The 27,148-nt window shown below is 36.5% G+C and overlaps 1 protein-coding gene across 6 annotated transcripts in view; it reads right to left on the reverse strand.

The window, feature by feature from the left end:
* SLCO6A1 (solute carrier organic anion transporter family member 6A1) overlaps nt 1-27,148 on the reverse strand; it is a 114,829-nt gene that overhangs the window by 74,514 nt on the left and 13,167 nt on the right. For 5 of the 6 annotated variants that reach the window (XM_070794070.1, XM_070794071.1, XM_070794069.1 and 2 more), the window contains exons 2-6: nt 24,289-24,549; nt 18,054-18,239; nt 16,348-16,453; nt 4,497-4,618; nt 3,320-3,432 (exon numbers count right to left, since the gene is read on the reverse strand). In XM_070794070.1, the coding sequence (XP_070650171.1) occupies nt 3,320-3,432; nt 4,497-4,618; nt 16,348-16,453; nt 18,054-18,239; nt 24,289-24,549 (788 nt within the window). The remainder of the gene's footprint in view (nt 1-3,319; nt 3,433-4,496; nt 4,619-16,347; nt 16,454-18,053; nt 18,240-24,288; nt 24,550-27,148) is intronic. The other variant, XM_070794072.1, reaches the window with a different exon arrangement.

A 27,148-nucleotide genomic window follows, 5' to 3' on the forward strand; every position in this document is an offset into this window, starting at 1 on the left:
AAAGGAGACCAGTCCTGGGTGTTCATTGGAAGGACTGATGCTGAGACTGAAACTTCAATACTTTGCCCACCTGATGCAAAGAGTTGACTCATTGGAAAAGACCCCAATACTGGGAGGAATTGGGGGCAGGAGGAGAAGGGGATGTCAGGATGAGATGGTTGGAAGGCATCACTGACTCGATGCACATGAGTTTGGGTGAACTCCGGGAGTTGGTGATGGACCGGGGGGCCTGGCATGCTGCAATTCATGGAATCGCAGAGTCAGACACGACTGAGTGACTGAACTGAATATTATGTACATTATAGGGGTCCCAGAAGGAGGAGAGAGAAAGAACAGGGTTAAAAATGTATTTGATGAAATTATGGCTGAAAAATCCTGAACTTCAAGAATGAAACAGATAACCACGTACAAGAAACACACAGAGTCTCAAAAGAGATGAATCCAAAGACATCTACACTAAGACTTGTCATAATTAAAATGGCAAAAGTTAGAGATGAAGAGAATTCTAAAGAAGAGCAAGAGAAAAATAAAGAGTAATTTACAAGGGAATCCCCCCACATTGCTATTAGTGATCTTTCTGCAGAAGCTTTGCAGGTCATGAGGGAGTAGCATAATATATTTTACTGTTAAAAGGGAAAAACTTACAACCTAGGATATTCTACCCAGCAGAGTTATTGCTCAGATTTGAGGGAAAGATAATGAACTTTTCAGACAGAAAAAACAAAAAGAAATCATGAATACTAAACTGACCTTAAATAAAAAGTGTCTTCTAAGTTGAAAAGAAATGATAATAAGAATTTATGAGAAAAGAAAAATCCCACTAGGAAAGGCAAATATATAGTAAAGCCTATGGACCAACCACTTAAATAAGCTAGTATGAAGATTAAAAGACAATGACTGTAAAATCATCTATAACTACAGTATCTAAGGGATAAATATGGAAATGTAAATATGACATCAACAACACACAAAAAAATGGATGAGGGAAGTTAAAACCATAGATCTTTTAGGATGTGTTTGAGTTTAAATAGAGAACAGTTTAAAACAAGTAGAGTTACCAGTCAACATATATGAAGCCACATATATGTAATCACAAATCAAAAACCTATAATAGATACACAAAATTAGAAAGAAAAATACAAGTATACCAGTAAAGAAAAATCATAAAAATACATGGGAAAAAACAAAAACAAGAAAAACAGAGAAGAACTATAAAAACAATCAGAAAAAATAACGAAATGGCAATGAGTACATACCTATCAATAATCACTTTAAATGTCATCAGAAAAATGCTCCAATCAAAAGACAAATGTTGGCTGATTAGGTAGAAAAACAAGATCTATCTATGTACTGCTTAGAATTAACACTTCGGACCTAAAGACACATACACAAACTGAAGGTGAGGGGATTGTAAAAAGACAGTCATGGAAATGAAAAGAAAGCTGGGGTTACAATACTCATATCACACAAAACAGACACTAAAAACAGTCTATAAGAACAAGTCTATAAAACAGTCTATAAGAACAAGCAAAGGCATTATATAATGACACAGATCAATGTAAGAAGATGACATAACATCCATTAACATATGTGCACCTAATATGTGAGCACCTAAATAGACAAAGCAAACACTAACAAACATAAAAGGAGAAATGAACAAGAATACAAAAATAGTAGGGGACATTAATACCCCATTTGTATCAATTGACACACCATCCAGACATAAAGTCAATATGGAAATGGTGGTCTTACACGACACATTAGACTGCTTGGCTTAACAGACATCCATAGGACATTCCATCCCCAAACAGCAGATATACATTCTTTTCAAGTGCACTTAAAGTGTTCTGCAGGTCAGGTCATATGTAGGCCACAAAATAAGTCTCAACAAATTTAAGAGGACAGAAACTATATTGAGCACTTTTTCTAACCACAGTGGTATGTAACTAGAAATCAGTTATAGGGAAAAAAAAAAATGGACAAAGCACAAATGTGGAGACAAAATAACATGCTACTAGAAAATCAATGGGCCAGTGAAGAAGTCAAAGAGGAAAACAGAAAAGATACAGAGAAAAATGAAAATTAAAAAGACAAATTTCAAAAGCTATGGGATACAACAAAAGCAGTTCAAAGAGGGAAGTTCATAGCAATACAGTCCTACCTGAAGAAACGAATCTCAAAACAAACAACTTAACCTACCATCTAAGTAGAAAATATCAACAAAATTAAGAGCTGCTTTTTTTTTTTAAAGATAAGCCTTAAGCTAGGTTCATTAAGAAAAAAAGAGGATACAAATAAACAAAATAAGAAATTAAAGAGGAAAAATTACAACTGATATCACAGAGATACAAAAATTATAAGAGAATACAGCAAATAGTTAAAGGCCAACAAATGGACAATCTAGAACAAATGGATAAATTTCTAGAAACATACAATCTTCCAAAACTGAATCTAAAGAAGAAATAAACAATCTGAACAGATCCATCACTAGTAGTGAAATTGAATTTGTAAGAAAAAATTCCCAGCAAACAAGTCCAGGACTGGACAACTTCATAGGGGAATTCTACCAAGCATATAGATAAGAGCTAATACTTATAGATAAGAGCTAATACTTCTCAAGCCATCTCAAAAAATTTTGGAGGGAACACTGTCTAATTCATTCTACAGGGTCACCATTACCCTCATACCAAAATCAGATAAAGACAAGCACATAAAAATAAAACTATGGGTCAAAATTTCTGACGAATATAGATGCAGAAATCCTCAAAAAAATTAGCAAATTGAATACATGTTTGTTAGTTTTGTTGCTTTGACGTGTAGGTTCATAAAAGCAAAACTCAGTCATGACCAATGAGAAGGGCTGACAGGAACTTTACCTGGGTAAGGTCCTATAGGCCATTCTGAAATAAACATTTCTAAACGGAAAAAAAAAAGTTGTTTGTGAGAGTATTTGTTAACTTATGAAGTTCTTTTCTAAGTTATTAAAATATAATAAAAAGATAATGCTAATACCTCTGTCATCTTATTAAATGGATTATTTATTTATATAGAGAAAAAATAAATCCATTATAATATAAAAGTTAAAAGCAATAGAAGAAGGAAAAATACTTTGTATCAATCTTTGACACTAACCAAGTTCATAGTGAAGCCACATAGGTGAAATGGATCCTATTTTCCATTACCTATAAAATGAGTAGGTTAATTAAGACTTCAAAAGTTCCATTCAGATTCAAGTTGAACACTTTATAGTTTTCTTAAATCCACAGCAAAAATATCGTACATGTCAATTTAATTTGCTTGTTCATATAAAATACTTTACCCCAAAAGTAGCAAATAAGTCCTTGATACTAGGTCCAAATTCCTGATCTTTTGTTTGATCTCTGTCCAAAATATGAGGCTGTTTACGTTTTCCAGCTTTTATCCTTGCTGTGCCTATACGTTAACAAGGAGAAGAATCTTATAACATGTTCAAATAACTAACACACATATAATAAGCATTCATACATATTCCAACATAGACCCAATTGGTCCTGAAATGGTAAGTGAACTATTTTTGAACAAGCTAAAGTCAAGCTGGTGGCCCCTGGTGGCTCAGACGGTAAAGCATCTGCCTGCAATGCGGAAGACCCAGGTTCAATCCCTGGGTTGGGAAGATCCCCTGGAGAAGGAAATGGCAACCCACTCCAGTACTCTTGCCTGGAAAATTCCATGGACTGAGGAGCCTGGTAGGCTACAGCCCATGGGGTCCCAAAGAGTAGGACACGACTGAGCGACTTCACTTTCACTTTCAAAGTCAAGCTAATAAACTAAAAGACATGCTCTTCTAAAACAGTACTGTCCTAAAGAACTTTGTGATAAGGAAAATTTCCCATATCTGTACTCTCCAATATCTCCAATACCGTAGCCATTAGCTATGATGTGGCTATTAAATATTTTAAAATGTAGCTCCTATGATTGAGTAAATGGATTTTTAATTTAAATTGAAATTTAAATAGCTACATATAGTGACTACAGTATTTGACAGCATAGCCCTAAAATATAAAAGCACAAATTTGGTATTACTAAAAATATTTTGTACCAATTAAATTTACTACCATTAGGAAACGATTTGATTTCTCTAATGTTACATGTATATTCCAGTGTTTTCCAAAGACTTATAATAGTTAGTACTTTACCTTATAACATAAATCATGAGAGGTAAATAGGATTAAATATGCTTCTTTCATTAAGAAAATTTTAGATTGCATGAAGCATTTTTAGACAGGAATGACAAACAAAAATATGTACTAATGACAGTCTGGTACATAAATAAAATAATTACTTGGTGGCATGCTTTATTTGTTCAAATAATACTAGCACATGTCACTGTTTGTCCATTACAGAAAGAAATGTACACAGAAAGTAATGAAATTCAGTCATATTCTGAGAACTGGGGATCAGGGTAGGGTGAGGAATATACTCTCCTTTAATTTAATGAATTATATTTTTATAGTCACCTCGTAAATTCTGTGGAAAGCATGAAAATGGTATTAATGTAGACCATGCAATAACTGCAATAATTACAAAATAACTCCACCAACTCTGCTGCCAACGTTCTTTATCATCACTGTCTCCAACACTTTAATAGAGAAAATGAAAAATTTCAACTTTGTATAGTTTATTACAAAGCCATAATTAAACAGAGAGAGAAAGAGCATTTTCTGTTAGTCTTTGTTATTGCTTTGTTTTGCTGATATTGAGTGGTTGTGAGTTCTCCAATTTTGTGGTTCTCTTCTGTCATGTAGGATGCTAAATTTTGTCCTTTCCCCACTTTTCCCCTGTCTGCTCAGGTGGTGAACAGTAATTCTTTGTCCCTTTTAAACTTCTTTCTCTGACAGAAGTTACACATTTAGAAGACTCGCTTTAAATCTCATCTATTTTTTAAAAATCATTCTTACCCCCTTTAAATCATGTGCCAAATTCTTTAGAACGAGGTTGGCCCTTTAAATTGCACAACTAACACTTTACCTGGGTATCTGACTCATTACCATTTCTTGGTAATCTTTTTCTTATAGTCCCTTCTCTGAACTCTCAGATTGAGCATGTTTTAGCCTTCTAGTGATCCTAACTCATCACGCTTTGATAGCCTTTGTCTTCTATCCCCTCTGCGGTTTTTCTTGGTCTATGTTTGCAAACCATAAAGCTTTGCAGTGGGCAGAGCAAGATGGAAATGTGAAGGGTCCTCTGCTGGGATTTTGTTGATTTTTTTACCCTTTTCAGTCACAGTTGCTTTGTAGTTTCAACATTCTTTGTTTCCAATTATGCTCAGGCCATGATTTTTGTGGGGAATTTTCATGTTATGACATTATTTTATATCATTTAGGGAGGAGACTTGGGGAAGCTGATTACCACATCGCTGCCATTATCTTCAGTTCCACACACATTTAAGATGCTGTCCAACCAGCTGTTGTGGGAAAAAGTCCACATCCACAGGAACCAGCTTTGGTGGTACTCTAATGCCAGCAAGATCTGCTGCCAACAGAACCTGGTGAGTAGCCTGCGTTTAGTCGAGAAGCCTCGACTTCCACAGAGTATGGAGAATGTTCCCAGTTTATTCATTGATGGGACAACTTCCTATCCATTGCTACATTATTCAGGGATACAAATACCAACTTGCAATGACACAGGGTTACAAATTTGATGTCCAGAGTTCAGTAAGGATATATACATGTGGATATGTTATACCCAGGGAGTTTCAACTCCAGATTATCACTGGGCTCTGTTTCCTTGTTAATTATAATATTCATAAAATTTATATTTTTCTCTTTTAAAGTATTTATAAAATTACAGCTTTTTGGAAATCTTTCTTTTTACATTTGAACCCATCTATGTATTCTAACTATATGTATGCATTGGTTCCAATTATTACCATGCAACTACTCTCATTTGACACACAAATCCAACTGTTACAAGTCAAAACATTTTATTATAACCCATAATTATCATATGTATCTGGAAGAGCAATTTTGTAAAAACAGCCCCTTATTTGATGAATGAGGACTTATTTAACATTATAGAAAATAATACAATAAAGCTTTAGTTATTGAAACCCTTCAGTATTGGCATGAAATAAAAAAATATATCAGGGAACATACTAGAGATACAGAGACAGGAAGAAAATCTATATATACAGGAAAATTTTATTTATCATAAAGATGGTATTAAAAATTAAATTAATATTTTAAAAAATCATGGACTGACTAAAAAATGTTATAAGCATAAATAAATATTCCTTTCAGGAAAAAATATAAATGTGTCCCATTTCTCATATTATATGCAAAAATAAACTGAAATTGATGTTAAATTTAAATGTACAATCAAATCCAGACAAGGACACTACAAGTAAAGAAAATTACAAGTCAATATTCATGATGAACATCAGTGCAAAAATACTCAACCAAATACTAGAAAACTGAACTAAACAGTACATTAAAAGGATCACAACCATGATCAAGTGGGATTTGTTCCAAGGACACAAGGATGATTCAACATCTGCAAATCAATCAATGTGATTCACCACATTAACAAAATGAAGGATAAAAATCATATGATCATGCCAATTAAAGCATAAAAAGCATTTGAGAAAATCCAACATCCATTTATGATGAAAGACACTCAATGGATTGGGTATACAGGGAACATTTTGTTGTTTAGTCTCTAAATTGTATCTGACTCTATTGCAACCCCATGGACTGTAGCCTGCCAGACTGCTCTGTCCATAGGATTTCCCAAGCAAGACTACTGGAATGGGTTACCATTTCCTTCTACAGGGGATCTTCCCGACCCACAGATCAAACTGCATTGGCATGTGAATTCTTTACCAATGAGCCACCAAGGAAGTCCATAGAGGGAACATGCTGCTAAGTCTCTTCAGTCGTGTCCAACCCTCAGTGACCCCATGGACTGCAGCCTTCCAGGCTCCTCCGCCCATGGGATTTTCCAGGCAAGAGTACTGGAGTGGGGTACCATTGCCTTCTCTGAGAGGGAACATACCTCAACATTAAAAAGGCCATACATGACAAACACACAGCTAACATCACACTGAACAGTGAAAAGCTAAAAACATTTCTTCTGAGATCAGATAAAGGCAAGGATGCTTACCTAGCCACAGCAATTAGGAAAGAGAAAGAAATAAAAGGCAACCAAATCAGAAAGAAGTAAGTAAAACTGTTTCTGTTGTAAAATGGCATGATATTACATATAGGAAACTCCAAAAACTCCACCTAAAAACCTGGTGAGGGCCCCAAGCTATGACACCATTCTATTAAGCCAGATATTTCTGGATAATGGTGTGCAGATTAAGACCAGTAATTGCCATGCTGTCATACTGCCTTTGTCTTATCATATATCCCTAGTCAAAGACTAGAGAGAGAACCACAGGAATGAGATACCAGAGGGAAGAACAGGGGATCTATATGAATGGTAGTGATAGCACAAGTGCTTTTGGTAGAATGAATATTGTTATGAATGAATATTTGTGTCCCCTTCAAATTCATATGTTAAGATTCCTTGTAATGGTTTTAAGAAGTGGAGCTTTGGGGAAGTGATTAAGTTATGATGGTAGAAGCTGCATGAATGTGACTAAAAACCCCAGACAGACTTCTTGCCTATTCACCCATGAAAGGACACAGGGAGAAAATAGCTGTATCTATGAACCAGAAAGCAGGATCTCACCAGACACTGAATTTGCCAGCACCTTGATCATGGACTTCTCAGCATACAGAAATATAAGAAGTACATTTCTGTTTCTGTAAGCTCAGAGTATGAGATTTCTATTCAGTTCAGTTAGGTTCAGTCACTCAGTCATGTCCAACTCTTTGCGACCCCATGAACCGCAGCATGCCAGGCCTCCCTGTCCATCACCAACTCCCGGAGTTCACCCAAACCCATGTCCATTGAGTCGGTGATGCCATCCAGCCATCTCATTCTCTGTCATCCCCTTCTCCTCCCACGCTCAATCTTTCCCAGCATCAGGGTCTTTTCAAATGAGTCAGCTCTTTGCATCAGCTGGCCAAAGTATTGGAGTTTCACCTGTCCAAATAGACAAAGACAGTAGAGAAGAAAATTCTTGCCTAGGATATGTGCTGTTGTTCCTGTTGTTGCTGAGTTGTGTCCCACTCTTTGTGACCCCATGGACTGTAGCACAACAGACTCTTCTGTCCTCCACTATCTCCTGGAGCTTGCTCAAATTCCTGTTTATTGAGTAGGTGATGCTATCTAAGCATCTTATCCTCTGATACTCCATTCTCCTTTTGCCTTCAATCTTTCCCAGCATCAGGGTCTTTTCCAATGAGTCAGTTCTTCACATCACATGGCCAAAATATTGCAGCTTAAGCTTTGCCATCAGTCTACCAGTGAATATTCAGGGTTGATTTCCTTTAGGGTTGGTTGATTTTATCTCCTCACTGTCCAAGGGACTCTCAAGAGTTTTCTCCACCATCATACAATTCAAAAGAATCAATTCTTTGGCACTCAGCCTGCTCTACAATTCAACTCTCACATATGTATATGACTACTGGAAAAACCATAGCCTGGACTATATGGACATTTATCAGCAAAGTGATGCTTCCGTTTTAAATACAATGTCTAGATTTGTCATACCTTTCCTTTTAAGAAATTCAGTTCCATTCAGTTCAGTCGCTCAGTCATGTCCAACTTTTTGCAACCCCATGGATTGCATCACTCTAGGCCTCCCTGTTCATCACCAGCTCCTGGAGCTTACTCAAACTCACACCCATTGTGTCAGTGATACCATCCAACCATCTTATGCTCTGCCATCCCCTTCTCCTCCTGCCTTCAATCTTTCCCAGCATCAGGGTCTTTTCAAATGACTCAGTTCTTCATATCAGGTGGTCAAAGTATTGAAATTTCAGTTTCAGCATCAGTCCTTCCAATGAATATTAAGGACTAATTTCCTTTAGGATAGACTGTTAGATCTCCTTGCAGTCCAAGGGACTCTCAAGAGTCTTCTCCAACACCACAGTTCAAAAGCATCAATTCTTCGGCGCTCAGCTTTCTTCACAGTCTAACTCTCACATCCATACATGACTACTGGGAAAACCATAGCTTTGACTAGATGGACCTTTGTTGGCTAAGTAATGTCTGGTTTTTAATAAGCTGTCTAGGTTGGTCATAACTTTTCATCCAAAGAGCAAGCATCTTTTAATTTCATGGCTGCAGTCACCATTTACAGTGATGTTGGAGCCCAAAAAATAAAGTCTGTCACCATTTCCACTGTTTCCCCATCTATTTGACATGAAGTGATAGGACAAGATGCCATGATCTTAGTTTTCTGAATGTTGAGTTTTAAGCCAACTTTTTCACTCTCCTCTTTCACTTTTATCAAGAGGCTCTTTAGTTCTTCTTCACTTTCTGCCATAAGGGTGGTGTCATCTGCATATCTGAGGTTATTGATATTTCAAGGAGTAAGCATATTTTAATTTCATGGCTACAGTCAACATCCACAGTGATTTTGGGAGCCAAGGAAATAAATAAAATCTGCACTGCTCCAGTTTTTCCCCTTCTATTTGCCACTAAGTGATAGAACTGGTTTATTTCTGCTTTATTGACTATGCCAAAGCCTTTGACTGTGTGGATCACCACAAACTGTGGAAAATTCTGAAACAGATGGGAATACCAGACCACCTGACCTGCCTCTTGAGAAATCTGTATGCAGGTCAGGAAGCAACAGTTAGAACTGGACATGGAACAACAGACTGGTTCCAAATAGGAAAAGGAGTACGTCAAAGCTGTATATCGTCACCCTGCTTATTTAACTTATATGCAGAGTACATCATGAGAAATTCTGGGCTGGAGGAAGCACAAGCTGGAATCAAGATTGCCAGGAGAAATATCAATAACCTCAGATATGCAGGTGACACCACCCTTATGGCAGAAAGTGAAGAAGAACTAAAGAGCCTCTTGATGAAAGTGAAAGAGGAGAGTGAAAAAGTTGGCTTAAAGCTCAACATTCAGAAAATGAAGATCATGGTATCCAGCCCCATCACTTTATGGCAAATAGATGGGGAAACAGTGGAAACAGTGGCTAACTTTATTTTGGGGGGCTCCAAAATCACTGCAGATGGTGACTGCAGCCATGAAATTAAAAGATGCTTGCTCCTTGGAAGAAAAGTTATGACCAACCTAGACAGCATATTAAAAAGCAGAGACATTACTTTGTCAATAAAGGTCCATCTAGTCAAGGCTATGGTTTTTGCAGTAGTCATGTATGGATGTGAGAGTTGGACTATAAAGAAAACTGAGCACCAAAGAATTGATGCTTTTGAACTGTGGTGTTGGAGAAGACTCTTGAGAGTCCCTTAGACTGAAAGGAGATCCAACAAGTCCATCTTAAAGGGGATCAGTCCTGGGTGTTCATTGGAGGGACTGATGCTGAGGCTGAAACTCCAATACTTTGGTCACCTGATGCAAAGAGCTTACTCATTTGAAAAGACCCTGATGCTGGGAAAGATTGAAGGCAGGAGGAGAAGGGGATGACAGAGGATGAGATGGCTGGATGGCATCACCGACTCAATGGACATGAGTGTGCATAAACTCCGGGAGTTGGTGATGGACACGGAGGCCTGGCATGCTGTGGTTCATGGGGTCACAAAGAGTTGGACACAACTGAGCGACTGACTTGAACTGAAGTGATGGAACTGGATGCCATGATCTTAGCTTTTTTCACATTGAGTTTCAAGCCAACTTTTTCACTCTTCTCTTCCACCTTCATTAAGACACTTTTTAGTTCCTCTTCACTTTCTGCCATTAGAATGGTATCATTTGTATGCCTGAAGTTGTTGATATTTTTTCCCTGCAATCTTGATTCCAGCTTGTGATTCATCTAGCCTGGCATTTCACATGATGTACTTTGCATAGAAGTTAAATAAGCATAGTGACAATAATTCAGTAATTCCATGGCCAGTTCTAACTGCTGCTTCTTAACCTGTAAACGGTTTCTCAGGAAGCAGGTAAGGTGGTCTGGTACTTCCATCTCTTTTAGAATTTTCCACAGTTTGTTGTGATATGCACAGTCAAAGCTTTCAGTGTAGTCAAGGAAGCAGAAGCAGATGTTTCTCTGGAAGTTTCTTGCCTTCTCCATCATCCAGCAAATGTTGGCAATTTAATCTCTGGTTCCTCTGCCTCTTTGAAACCCAGCTTGTACATCTGGAAGTTCTCAGTTCATATACTGCTGAAGCCTAACTTGAAGGATTTTGAGCATAACCTTGCCAGCACATAAAATTACTGCAATTGAACTGTAGTTTGAGCATTCTTTGGCATTGCCCTTCTTTGGGATTGGAATGAAAACTGACCTTTTCCAGTCCTGTGACCACTGCTGAGTTTTCCAAATCTGCTGATGTACTGAGTGCAGCACTTTAACAGGATCATCTTTTAGGATTTTAAATAGTTCAGCTGAAATTCCATCACTTCCACTAGCTTTACGTGACTTAACTCTGCAGGATGTCTGTCTCTAGGTGAGTGACCACATCAAGGTGGATATCCAGGACATCAAGACCTTTTCTGTTCAGTTTATGTGCTCTTGCCACCTCTTCTTAATCTCTTCTGCTGCTGTTAGGGCCTTACCATTTCTGTCCTTTACCATGCCCACCCTTGCATGAAATGTTCCCTTGATATCTCCAATTTTCTTGAAGAGATGTCTAGTCCTTTCCATTCTGTTATTTTCCTCTATTTCTTTGCTCACTTAAGAACGCCTTCTTATCTCTCCTTCCTATTCTCTGTAACTGCATTCAGTTGGGTATATCTTTCTCTTTGGCCCTTGCCTTTTACTTCTCTTCTTTCCTCAGCTATTTGTAAAGCATCCTCAGATAACAACTTTGCCTTCTTACATTTCTTTTTCTTTGGGATGGTTTTGGCCACTACCTCTTATACAATGTATGAACCTTCATCCATAGTTCTCAGGCACTCTGTCTACCAGATCTAATCCTTGGAATCTATTCATCACCTCCACTGTATAATCATAAAGGATTTGATTTAGCTCATACCTGAATGCTGCTGCTGCTGCTAAGTTGCTTCAGTCATATCCGACTCTGCGACCCCATAGACGGCAGCCCACCAGGGTCCCCGTCCCTGGGATTCTCAAGGCAAGAACACTGGAGTGGGTTGCCATTTCCTTCTCCAATGCATGAAAGTGAAAAGTGAAAGTGAAGTCGCTCAGTCGTGTCCGACTCTTAGTGACCCCATGGACTGCAGCCTACCAGGCTCCTCCATCCATGGGATTTTCCAAGCAAAAGTACTGGAGTAGCCTAGATATTTTCCCCACTTTCCTCAATTTAAGCCTGAATTTTGCAATAAAGAGTTTGTGATCTGAGCCATAGTCTGTTCCAGGTCTTGGTTTTACTGTCTGTAAAGTTTCTACATCTTTGGCTGCAAAGAACATAACCAGGATATGTATCTTCCCCTATAAAGACAAATCTCTAGGTTAATGGAGGGCCAACCTGATGACAAAGTAATCAACCTGATAAAAGCTTGTCTCCTGATGAAAGTATCATATCAGGAACTCACGGTCTACTGCTACTATTGATGAATTGGGCAATCAGCAGTATTCATAATTATATCCTGGGAAATATTCTTGTTGACAGATTGTCCTTAGTGTGAAGAAGTCCAAGTAGTGCATTTATGCAAAGTCATCATTACTCTCACCAGCTCTTTTTACATGAGCTTACTGAGGAAGAATTTAGAGTGGTTAGAAAAAAATGAGAGAGGCTGATTAACATTCACAGGATGGGTCACCTTGTCCAACTGCTAAAGAGCCTCTTACAAAATGCACACCATTTTCATGTGCTAGTTGCAAGAGGTTCATCTACATATTCTCCTGGTTACATAATTTTTATACTGCTCTAAGTCCCAACCATACATTAGTATAAATTTATACCTCAGTATAAATTTAGTATCAGAGGATAAGATGGTTGAATGGCATCACCGATTCAATGGACATGAGTTTGGGTGAACTCCCGGGGTTGATGATTGTCAGGGAGGCCTGGTGTGCTGCAGTCATGGGGTCACAAAGAGTTGGACACAACTGAGTGACTGAACTGAACTGAACTGAATACCTATAAAAAATTAGTATAAATTTATACCTCCTGGGTGGCTCAGCTGGTAAAGAATCCTCTTGCAGTGCAGGAGACCCCATTTGATTCCTGGGTCAGGAAGTTCCCCTGAAGAGGGCTACCCACTCCAGTATTCTTGGGCTTCCCTGGTGGCTCAAAACGTAAAATATCTGCCTAAAATACAGGAGACCTGGTTCAATCCCTGGGTTGGGAAGATCCCCTGGAGGAGGGTATGGCAACCCACTCCAGTATTTTTGCCTGGAGAATCCCATGGACAGAGGAGCCTGGCAGGCTACAGTCCATGGGGTTGCAAAGTGTTGGACACGACTGAGCAACTAAGCATAGCATGCCTCAGGGTATCCCTTCTATGCTAAGTGGTCAACAACCTGACATTCACTAGAATGATTTCCTGTATTTCAAGGCCACTGTTGAGCAGCCACTGTAATATAGTGGCTATCCTTTTTCTCATTTCAATAAGAGAACTTTATATTCACACATGTAAATGTTTCCTTTTCCCTGGAAATATTTTCTAGTATTATTAAAAGAAGCTATATGTATTACAGAATGCAAGAAAAATTCAACATATAATTATCAGTTAATGTGATATACCACATTAACAGAATAAAGGACAAAAGCACATGATCATCTTAAAGGATTCAGAAAAAGCATTCAACAAAGTTTAACACTGTTTCATTATAAAAAAACACTGAACAAACTATGAACAGAAGGAAATTACCCCAACATAATAAAAGCTATATATGAAAAGCCCACTTCTAATATTGTATTCAATGTGAAAAACTGAAAGTTCTCCCTCTAATATCTGGAACAAGGTAAAGATACCTACCTAGTTTTACCACTTCTATTCAACATAATACTCAAATTCTAACCAAAACAAATAGGCAAGAAAAAGAAATAAAAGCCATCCATATTGGAAGGAAGAGGTAAAACTATCTCTGTCTGAAGATGATATGAACTTCTAAGAAAATGCTAAACACTCCAAAGAAAAAAAGCTGTCAGAACTAATAAATGAATTCAGCAAAGTTGCAGGATACAAAGTTAATACAACTCAAGTGTAGTTCTATACACTAACAATGAGCAACACGCAAGGCAGAGACTTGTACACTGAAAACTCCAAAACATTGCTGAAAGAATTAAAGAAGATACAAATAAATGGAAGAAAGACATGCTCATAGATCTGAAACTCAGTATTGCTAAAATGCCCTTAATACCCAGAGTGACCTACAGATTCAATGCAATCCCTATCAAAACCCCAACAGAATTCTTTACAGAATCAGAAAAAAATCCTAAAATTTCATATGGAATCTCAAAAGACCCCAAATAGTCAAAACAATCCCGAGAAAGAAAAAACAAAGTCAGAGGCTTCATATGTCCTGGTTTCAAAATATATTATAAAGCTATAATAATCAAAACAGTATGGTACTGGTACAAAGTATGGTACTGGTTACAGAATCTAGAACAATGGAAGAGAATAAAGATCCAAGTAATATATTCTCATAAATACGAGACAAATCATATTTTATAAGAAGAATAAGAATATACAACAGGGAAAGGAAAACCTCTTGAATAAACGGTGCTGGAAAAACTGAATATCCATGTGCAAAAGAATGAAGTGGGATCCTTTCCTTACAATATATATGAAAATAACTCAAAATGGATTAAATATCTAAACACAAAACTTGCAACAATAAAGCTCCCAGAAGATAATATAGGAGAAAAGCTTCATGGTTTTGATTTTGGGAATTAATTTTTGATATGAAGCCAAAAGCACAGGCAACAAAAATAAGATTAGAGCAATGGGACTACATTGAACTTAAACTGGACAGCAAAGGAAACAACAGAGTGAACAGAGAAACTACAGAACAGGAGAAAATATAGGCAAACCATTTATCTGGAGTAAGGCTAATATCCAGAATATAGAAAGAATTGTGTCAACTCAATAAGAACAAAAATCTGATTTTAAAAACGTGCAAAGGACTTGAATAGATATTCCTCCAAAGAAGATTTACAAATGATCAACAAGTATTTGAACATCACTAATCATCAAGAAAATGAAAATCAAAACCACAACAAAATATCACCTCATACACACTGGTCATTTAAAAAAGAGAAAATAATAAGTATTGGCAAAGATATTGAGAAACTGGAAGTATTATGCACTATTAGTAGGAATGTAGAATGATACAGCCACTGTGAAAAACAATATGGAAGTTCCTCAAAAAATTAAAAATAGAAATACCATACAATCTAATAATCTGGGTATATATATATCCCCAAAATATTGAAGATAGAATCTCAAAGAGATATTCACACATCCATGTTGAAGTAACCTAAAGGTCAACTGACAAATAGATAAATAAAATGTGGTTCATACATACAATGAAATATTATTTATCCTTAAAACAGAGGAGCATGGTAGGCTGCAGTCCATGGGTCACAAAGAGTCGGACATGACTGAGCGACTTCACTTTCACTTAAAACAGAAGGAAATACTGTTATATGCCACAACATGGATGAGTCTTGAAGACATTATCCTAAGTGAAATAAGCCAGTCATAAAAAGAAAATTACTTCATGATTCTATTTATGTAAAGTATCTAAAGTAGTCAAACTCTTAGAAACAGAAAGTAAACGGGCTAAGGGGAAGAGGGAAATGTTGCATAATGAACATCATTTCTTACTTGTTTTTTTTAGATTTTTTTTTTTTTGGCTGTGCTGCACTGCATGTGGAATCTTAATTCTCTGACCAGGGATTGAACCTGTGCCCTCTAAAGTGAAAGCTCAGAGTCTTAACCACTGGATTGCCAGGGAAGTCCCAATTGTATAATGGATATAGAGTTTCAGCTTTGCAAGACAAAAAATTTTAGAGATATGCTGCGCAATATTATGCATATAGCTAACATTACTGTATTACACACTTAAAAATGGTTAGAATGGTAAATTTTATACTATGTGTTTTTTAACACAATTTAAAAAACTATATGCAGAATTAGTAGTAAGGCTGTCATCATAAGCCACTTTTTAAATTACATTTCAAACAGCAAAGTGTATTTAGATGTATTTATATGTACCTATATGTGCATACTAGTCACATTTATATGCTTTTAAAAATATAATGATTATAAATCAAATATACATTTATAAGCTACAGTATCTATTCAATAAATATTTTATACAATGTAAACCAGAAAGAAAGGAAAAAAAAAAAAAAAACAACAGCTTACCTTCTCCCAAAAGTACTATTCACAGTTAGCACAGAGACCTTAATTAGGGGTGCTCCTATAGTATAACCCAAAGAATATCCAAGTATTCCTACAGCTTCCACAATGCCTATAAAATGAATATTGAATGTCAAATAACTATATAACCCAGCTTTGTTGCAAAATGATAAAAATTATCTAATGGAAATGGGTTACTTCTGAAAGCTTCATTGCATACTTTGTTAGTCTCCAAAGAAACAGCACAAATAGAATATTGAGAGAGAAAGAGAGACAGAGACAGAGATTTCAAGGAATTGCCTCATGAAATTGCAGGGCTGCCAAGTCCAAATTTGTAGGACAGGCTCTCAGGCTGAAAATTCAGATAAGAGTTAATGTTACAGTCTTGAGTTCATAAGGTTATGCACAGGGCAGGCCAGTAGGATGGGAAAACTCAGACAGAGTTTGTACATTGCAGTCTGGAGACAGAACTGTTTCTTCCTTGGGAAACATGTCTGTTCTGCAACGCTTCAACTGATTGGATGAGGCTCACCCATATTATTGAGGGTAATCTTGACTCAAAGTGTACTGACTGTAAATACTGGTCACATCTAAAACATATCACAGAAATATCTAGCCTGGTGTTTTACAGAAGAACTAGTTGTCATAACCTAGCCAAGCTGACACATAAAATTAATCATGCATATTACTCAATGCACATAGAGAAATTCAGATCATTTTATAATTCACTGTAACATTTAATCTACATTTAATATAATTTAAATAAATATACATATATTTAATATAATTCAAAAGTATTTCACTTTAATTTGTGGTACTAAAGCAAGATGATATTTCAATATAAATGTCATTTTTGCATCCTTCACTTTAGCTGCCAGGGAGGCAGGAGGTAATAATAAAGTAATCTATTCTCTGTAATATATACATGTATGCTTTTAATTGCTATTCTGTAAAATTAAAAGCAAAACAAACAGATTTGTGCTACCATCAGCCAACACTAATAAACTGGTGCAATTTTGTTCTAAAAGCAAGCATAAACATGAATGTCATCTATTTTAGTTTATTGACATGACTTTCCTTATCTCGGGTGGAAAATTATTATTTTGGTGTAAAATGTTATTTTCTGTTAAGTCACCTTCACAACAGGTATGTAAAAACAACTTAATTTTTTTTCAAAAAGGAAAGTTAGATAACCCTGTACAAATAGATAATCTACCGGGACCAGAAGCTATTACAATATAAAGGAGTACAGATTACTGTGACATATACTCAGGGTTACTTTTTGTATGACACACTAGCATGAAATATTATAAAAGTGGATTCTACATTGTAGCTAATTAAATAGCATGTCACTCCTCTCCTTGATAGGATGAACAAGATTAGAACAAGAACTGTTATAAATTCATTAACTTCAAAATGTCAAAGCCCTCCAAAAAGACTGAGTTGGTATACGTAGAGAACTTAGTTCAGTAATAATTATTTCAGCACTGCACTGAATCTAGTTCTGAGGAAGCATAAAACGATGTTTTCATTCCCTTAAGGACATGACGGCAGCAAATCCCACTATATCTTCAAAGTTTAAGCATACAAATATTCAAGCAATTTAATCTAGTAATTTGAGTTATTTATTTCCTAGAGAAATTAACTACAGCCTTTATAGTTTGATAGGATGAAAATATACAAAAATCATATTACAAGGGAAAAAAACTTGCCTAGATAAATACCAGCTGAGTGTGTGGCAACGCTGTTATAAATAAAGGTTACTCCAAGGATATAAAGAGGTATGGCTGCGATTCCCTGCACACTCTGCCCAAGGATGAAGAAAGTCATGTAGTTTAATCGGAATGAGAATGAAGCTTTCGAGCAAGGCTTGACAATCTTCACTTCTTGGCAAATATCTTTTGAAAAGATAATTACATTTTTGTTAAATGGGTCAAAAGTTAAACATACAACAAATATGCAGTGTCTTCTATGAAATGTTTTACCTTTTATAAGCTATTTCTACCATAATGCTTTAATTTTAGTTAACATCTCATTTATATTGAATGTAGTAGTTCTACAGTAAATCATTATGTTCTCAGAAAAAAAAACAATGATAAAAGAAAATTTGTGGGAATACTGGAAAAGACGCACATATTATAAACCAAATATAAATCTTTATTGCATGATTATATGTGTATACACATTTATATGTGCATAAGTATATATACATAGCCACACATACACACATATTCCTCTTAAATCTGGCATCTGGTACCCCTGAGTTTCGACCCCAGAAAAAAAGTATTTCTGATGTCCTAAGTTATCTGAATTACTAAAGATTACTTTCTGAGATTAATTGTAGATCAACTTTTTCAGCAATCTTCACGTTAACTTCATGTCACTAAATAGTTTTCCATTTTAAACCCCCTAACTTCTAGATACAGGTGCATAAGGACAAGGCATTATCGAATAAAATTTCTCTCTATTAGAGTTACTCATTATATAGCAAAGTACTGTATTTTAAATTCTTTGAAGTGACATTCCATTTCTTATTCTTTCTCAAATTCACATGACTGTAGCTGAATAGTCAACAAATGTTTGTTGGAATTACATTTGTTGTTAGATTGGTAGATCCAAGCAATGCTATTAGATCATTCTGACTGTGTCTATTCTGATTCAAATGTGTCTATTTAACAAAATATTCTTAAAATATTAGCTCAGTTCAGTTCAGTCGGTCAGTCATGTCCGACTCTTTGCGACCCCATGAACCGCAGCACGCCAGACCTCCCTGTCCATCACCAACTCCCAGAATCCACCCAAACCCATGTCCATTGAGTCAGTGATGCCATCAAGCCATCTCATCCTCTGTCATCCCCTTCTCCTCCTGCCCTCAATCTTTCCCAGCATCAGGGTCTTTTCAAGTGAAAAGTGACCGAAGTATTAGAGTTTCAGCTTCAACATCAGTCCTTCCAATGAACACCCAGGACTGATCTCCTTTAGAATGGACTGGTTGGATCTCCTTGCAGTCCAAGGGACTCTCAAGAGTCTTCTCCAACACCACAGTTCAAAAGCATCAATTCTTCAGCACTCAGCTTTCTTCACAGTCCAACTCTTCCATCCATACAGGACTACTGGAAAAAACATAGCCTTGACTAGACGGACCTTTGTTGACAAATTAATGTCTCTGCTTTTTAATATGCTGTCTAGGTTGGCCATAACTTTCCTTCCAAGGAGCAAGCATCTTTTAATTTCATGGCTGCAGTCACCATCTGCAGTGATTTGGGAGTCCAGAAAAATAAAGTCAGCCACTATTTCCATTGTTTCCCCATCTATTTCCCATGAAGTGATGGGACCAGATGCCATGATCTTAGTTTTCTGAATGTTGAGACTTAAGCCAACTTTTCACTCTCCTCTTTCACTTTCATCAAGAGGCTCTTTAATTCTTCTTCACTTTCTGCCATAAGGATAGTGTCATCTGCATATCTGAGGTTATTGATATTTCTCCTGGCAATCTTGATTCCAGCTTGTGCTTCCTCCATCTCAGCATTTCTCATGATGTACTCTGCATATAAGTTAAACAAGTAGGGTAACAATATACAGCCTTGATGTACTCCTTTTCCTATTTGGAACCAGTCTGTTGTTCCATGTCCAGTTCTAACTGTTGCTTCCTGACCTGCATATAGGTTTCTCAAGAGGCAGGTCAGGTGGTCTGGTATTCCCATCTCTTTCAGAATTTTCCACAGTTTATTGTGATCCACACAGTCAAAGGTTTTGGCATAGTCAATAACGCAGAAATAGATGTTTTTCTGGAACTCTCTTGCTTTTTCAAAACTGGTAAAAGCACAGATTGCAAAATAGTACACAAGTGGAATTTTTCAGCTGGTCCAGTATCCACATGTCAAATGGGAGGAGGTCTCTAGAACTGTGATCCAAACTACAAATGTTTCAATTTTACATAAATGTGTTAACTAGTGGTGATATCACAATCAATCTGACATTTTCAACACCCTAGCCTCTTAGTTTCTTGAATTTCACTCTGTCCATGTACTTGTACTCCATTTACCTTAGCTATTCATTTTAAACTTTTGGAAACAATAACTACAAACCTTCCTCAATCGCAATTCCAAGCATCCTACACTCAAACTATTTCCACCTTTCCAGATCACTCCTTCTAGCAACCAACTTGCTACACTCCTTAAAACCCACCCGGACCTATAATCAACCCACTGAGCCCACTCTGTTTCACTATCTCAATGTCACTTCCATCGCCTTACTTTTTTCATAGTCATCTTAGCACTTTTAAAACCTTTGTTCTCTTTTATATCATGCAATCCCTTAGTAAAATTTCAGCCTTTCAGTCAAATTAAACTCTGTTCCCTACTCTACAGCTACATGTTTAAAGCTGAATGTGGCTGGAGGGAAACACACAATGAGGCAAATCTCACTTTGAATGCATGATTGTTAAATTCAACTAGGCCCTTCACCCTCCTGATAATTAAATATGTCCCTAATTGACCACTCTTGGCTTCTCCTAGGAAATTCAACTTGATTTCCTTCTCCTAAGGATCGTGGGCCTGAGATTCAAATGTCCAACATTTGAAAACAAATGTTTTTCCATCAGTAGGATACAACTAATCTTTTGGTACCCTTCTTCATCTTAAAAAATATCCTTTGATTGGACTATAATTTCAAGAAGCGTGGCAGGCAAGAAATGTAATAAATAAAACTTTTAATTATATTAAATAACAAATTATAGTTTGGTGGAAATATATCTGTTGCAGTGTTTATGGTGAGGGCCATGTTAAAGTGGGTTGAGTGAAGAATATGAGATAAAGCCAGAAAGCATTCTGGAATTCTTTCCAAATTTTTCAATGAAAATGAGGAAGTTGTGCTAACGGATACTGTTGGTTATGTCTGTTGTTGTTTCAGTTGTTTAAGAATAGGGAAAAACCTGAGCACGTTTAAATGCCAATCATGAGAAGCAAAAGAGAAGGAGAAGTTGCAGAAAGAGGGCAAGGAGACCACCCATGGAATAAAGTCCGCATGAAGTTAAAACAGCACGGGATGTTTAGTGGGAGGACAGCTCTTCCATTTTAACAGGAAGGAAGAAGAGTGCCAATATGAAGTTATAGGTGAAATTATAGTTTCTATGGAAAAAATTTAAGGGAAATTTCTGTTATGGCAGTATTTCCCATCCAACACAAAAGGTAAGAGTTAAGTGAGATGTTATAGGCTGAATGTTTAGAGTTTCATATATTGAAACCCTAATCCCCAATGTGATGACATTTGGAGATGGGGGCTTTTAAGTAGTAAGTAGCTCGTGAAGGTAGGACCCTCATGAGTGGGACTGGTACCCTTATAAGAAGAGAGGACACATGAGGGCTTGCTTTCTCTCTCTCTGTTATATGAGAACATAACCTGGAAATGAATCAGCTGGCACCTGGATCTTGAACTCTCAGCCTTCAGGGCTGTGAGAAATGTTTTTGCTATAGCAGTCTCTGATGTTTTTGCTATGACAGCACAAACTAAGACATGAGGAAAATCGAAAATCTTTGTTGTGAATTACAGAAGGGAGTTAAAAAAAAGTCAGTGGAATAGATCCATTTGAGAATATAACTGAGGTTGAAAGTAGCAAATTCATTGTGGGACTAAGCAGTCCTCTTGTGTGATTTTTTCTCTCTAAAATACTCATCAGCAGGCCAGGTAGAGATATAAAAGAGAGGTATATGGTTGGATCAAAAGTTTTCCAGACCAGTAACAAGAAAGGACAATGCGGCAGAGAGCTTAGTATAATCATTAGAGTGTGTTTGAAATACTCTAACATGTCATATTAAGGGACACAAAACAAGCTACAAATGAAAGAAAGTAACAACAAGGAGAACCTGATAAAGGAATAAAGTAGACATCAATGTACTAAAAGTTTCAATGAAAGGCGAGAACTGAAGTCTCAGTTGCATGAATGAGCTAGGAGAACTAGTGGATATAATCAGAGAGCAAGACAAGAGATATTTAGGAAGTTCTTAGTAAACTGACAATGCACTGAAACCATTGATATGGTAGGTATTCAATTATATGTAGAGATTTAGAAACTAAAGACCAGAGTGTGATACAACTGTTTTCATGAACTAGAGGGGAAAATTAGTTTTTAACTTCTCAAGGATTTGGTGGAGTAGGATTTCTACATGTTAATTAGGACACAGGGGATGAGTACTTAAAACTGAGACAGGGTAGAGGGGCAGAGAAAGGGAGTGTGAGGTAGCGGTAAATGGACTACTTTAAGCTTCAGACCAGTCATACAGGAAGATAAGTATGGCAGGTGACTAGGGAATACAGAACAAATAGAACAGGAGAGATATTCAGAAAAGAGGAAGAGATGGACTGTCCCCAAAATAGGACGAAAGAAGATAAATTAAAAATACATACATGTGTAAACTGAATTGTGGGCATAGTGCAGAAAATTAGTTATGTAAAAACTAAACTTCTAAACAAAATGGGCAAAACAGCTACATAGATAGACAGATGAAACGAGCACTTCTACTTGCAAAGATCATTCTTTTACTTTATTTCTGTTTTTCTAATACCAAGCAAAGGGTTACCCAGTCAACACATTGAATGAGTGTTGTTAGATAAATTTCATGTTCCTAATCACAAGCAGAAAATAAAATATGTAGAATCTAGATAATATAAAGAAGACAAAGGAAGAATGACTATACTATATCTACTCTCATTACTCCTGAGGACTCATCAAGCAGCATTTTTAATATCTCAAGCAGTGCTTCCTAACTTTTCATCCTTTCTGACCAGAACAGGGTTAAAGGAAAAATAGGAGCAAAATGTTCTCCATTCCCTTCTTTCCATAAGTCTTATGGAAATTATGACTTATGGATGACTTATGGAAATTAGCTGTCTAATTCAATTAGCTGTCTATTCTATAAATACAATAAAGATATTACAAATATATCCTATAAAATAATAAATGTATTTATTCTATATACATTCTGTAAATATACAGATTATAAATATATGTGAACATTATATACTTCATAAATTAGTGATATATGATACATATTATTTATAATATGAATTATGGTATAATAATATCTTAATACATAAATTATATTTAATATGAACTATTTATTTATGTTATAAACACACAGCATAAACACACATCATAAACATACTTTTAAATATCATAAACATGTAATACACATATACACACATACACATGCATAAAGATATACTCATGCCTTTTCCATCATTTCTTGCTTAAGCCCAGTCTAAAGGTTACAAATGCATAAATGCATTTCAACACTTTTACACACCTATACATAAGAAAGTATCTGACATAAAAATGTCAAAAATAGTGCTTTAAAACTTTAGTGTTTTTTATCTACTGGGGGTAGATTAAAAAAATGTGGAATAAATCAGAAAAAATTAAGAAAGCAAAGATACCACCTATCTTTTCAAAGTCCTACACCAAAGGGCAGCACCCATTTTTGAAATGGTAGAAATAGCTAGAAAAGTTCTGACTATTTGAGTACGTCTGTGTAAGTGTGTATCTTTGCCTTTGTATTTATATACATGTGTTGAGGTCAAAATAAAGGGATCAGTTAAAATATATTGTAGAAGATGTAAGAAAAAGTTCTCAAAAGATTTATAATATATATGAAAATTGACAGAAGAAAAACAACTTCACGAAATAATTATCCCAAATATTGTCCTAAATATTCTTTCATTTTCCTAGGCCCTTCTCCTAGATGAAAGGATATGTGCTCATGAGAAGATGGAAGAATGGCATATATGTTATTAGGGAGCCACCATTAATTAGCTAAGTAAACTTGGTCACATAAACAGATACAGATGAATGAATGTACAGACAAGTATGACTGTTTACATTAAATTCCTAGAGTCAACGGTTTAAATGAATAATGATTTGATGGATGACAGTATCTTTTAAAATCTTACCTTCAAATTCTACATTCATTTGAGAATCTTCAACACTAAAGTACGGAAAAGCAAATAAGAGTGATCCAGATCCTACTAAAAAGGAGGAAACTGTAATCCATCTTGGTATGTTTCCTTTTCCTCCATAGTATGCTATAAACACTACTACCAGGCAAGATGAAATATCATAAGTCAATGACAAGAATATATTCTCAATGATGCTCAAATTATTTTCCTTCTTAAAACTGTCGGTGCTCAGATCTACAAGACCAAACACAACACCTAAAATGTGAAAAGAAGAAAAGAAGCAATAATCTTCATTAAATAATCTTTATAAAGACAAAATAGATCATCATTATAATCATTAAAAAACAATTCACAATGATTTAAGTTTATTTTAAATTACTCTGAATGCTTAAGATCTATAAAAGCCTAATAACTTCTTTTCCAAAATACTAATAAGACTTCAGTTCAGTTCAGTTCATGTCTGACTGTGACCCCTTGGACTGCAGCACGCCAGGGCTCCCTGTCCATCACCAACTCCTGGAGCTTGCTTAAACTCACGTCCATCAAGTCAGTGATACCATCCAAACATCTCATCCTCTGTTGTCCCCTTCTCCTGCCTCCAATCTTTCCCAGCATCATGGTCTTTTCCAATGAGTCAGTTCTTCACATCAGGTAGCCAAAGTATTGTAGCTTCAGCTTCAGCATCAGTCCTTCCAGTGAATATCCAGGACTGACTTCCTTTAGGATGGACTGGTTTGATCTCCTTGCAGTCCAAGAGACACTCAAGAGTCTTCTCCTAACCTCTATGATTTGCTATTGAACTCTTTTTGTAACTATTTTTAAACAGTATTTATGAGTAATTTACTAAAAAATGTGTTCTTTTTAATCATTTCACTTAGTACTGATCTTTATTTCAATGTATTATGCTTCAATTATTTAAAAAACAATAAATAAAAATCTGATGAATACATTTTTATCTCCCATCCAGAATAGGAAATGAAACTTTACTGAAATAGTTGAAACTCCACATGTACTCCCTAAACACATTCTTTACTCGCATGCCACAATCCATATCCTATATTTGAAGTTTACCATTTCTGAACCATTTTAACACCTTTTTTGACAATGCATATATACATCCTTAGACAATTTAGAGTATCATTTGTCATGTCTTTGAACATTAAGTAAATGGTATCATATAGGTACATTTCTATAACTCAGCATCCAACTGGGGAAAATAAACATATTAAATATTTTAAACAGAAAAATTGATCTAGGGGTTGATAACAAAAGTAATACATTTGTTGGAATGAAAAGAAGAAAGTTACTAATCAAAACTCATGAAATATATGCTACTAACTGGAGTGGTGACTGGAGTGGCAACAGCTACTGCTGCTGCTACTGCTGTTGGAACTGCAATCACTGCCTCTTGCAGGAAGCCACGACCCACACACCTAATAATACTATGAAAGCTGGCTACCTCATAGTCACGTGCTATTTCCATGGCTCTTGCAGTTGCTTGAGACAGTGCTCAAAAGTACCTGACCACTGCAGCCTCCACTATTGTTGCTGTTGGAGCTCTATTCACTGCTGACTATAAATCCAGGAGCCTCACTTATCCAGTACTGCTGCCATTGCCAAAATTATCACCAGAATAGAGAGAGAGAAAAAAAGAGAAAGGCTTCCCCTGCCCCTTTTTCAAATGTTCTGCAGCAGCCTTTTACTGGCAACACCTAAGTGGAAGCCAACTGTCAAGAAAGTCTGGTAAATGTAGTTTACAGGCTGCCAGTCCCCTTGGAAACAGGAGAGAGTCCAGAAGGGCAACAATGGAGTTTATGGGCAACAGACAAACAACTTGAAGAGTTGTCTCCCTCTGGACTACTCAGGACACATTTTCACCCTTCTTTCCATATTTAAACTTCCATACCAAATTAGCAGCAACATAATCATGCTTCTGCCAAATGTGTCTCAATAATAATTCTTACAAACAAAAATGTTCTCACTCTTTCCCCAGAAAGGTCACTCTTACCCTTCTTCAATCCAATCACAAACCTGAATGCATTTCTTCACTATAAAAATGAGTTGCAAGGTATAAATGGTATGCTGCTGCTTAGTCGCTTCAGTCATGTCCAACTCTGTGCGACCCCATAGACGGCAGCCCACCAGGCTCCCCCGTCCCTGGGATTCTCCAGGCAAGAACACTGGAGTGAGTTGCCATTTCCTTCTCCAATGCATGAAAGTGAAAAGTGAAAGTGAAGTCGCTCAGTCGTGTCCGACTCTTCTTGACCCCATGGACCGCAGCCCACCAGACTCCTCCATCCATGGGATTTTCCAGGCAAGGGTACTGGAGTGGGGTGCCATTGTCTTCTCCATAAATGGTATAATTAAATAAGTAAACAAAGATGTAGGCCTAACTAAAACTGTGAGGGAACGAGACTGCCAAAGAAATAATAATCGGACTTAGAACCACAGTTTAACAGACCTCAATTAGCAAGAAACAAGATATAAACATTTTTCTGTACCTAAAAGAATTTTTTCAACTCTCATTTTAGATGTGGCCACGGAGGATAATGGCCAAGGCAAAGAATGCCCTGTTAGTAACTGTGTCCGTCTCTGGGGCTGGGGCATTAGTTCCTCCTCTAATTCATGAATATTTTGCAACCTAAAGTTCTCTTCCACAATACTATTCTGTTAAATAGTAAGGGAAAGAGGAAGAGAAAAACATAAAAATTGAAATACACACAAATGTATATATGTTGATGGCACCCTACTCCAGTACTCTTGCCTGGAAAATCCCATGGACAGAGGAGCCTGGTGGGCTGCAGTCCATGGGGTCATGAAGAGTCGGACACGACTGAACAATTTCACTTTCACT

Source organism: Bos indicus, chromosome 7 (genome assembly GCF_029378745.1).
Source record: "Bos indicus isolate NIAB-ARS_2022 breed Sahiwal x Tharparkar chromosome 7, NIAB-ARS_B.indTharparkar_mat_pri_1.0, whole genome shotgun sequence".
Taxonomy (NCBI): domain Eukaryota; kingdom Metazoa; phylum Chordata; class Mammalia; order Artiodactyla; family Bovidae; genus Bos; species Bos indicus.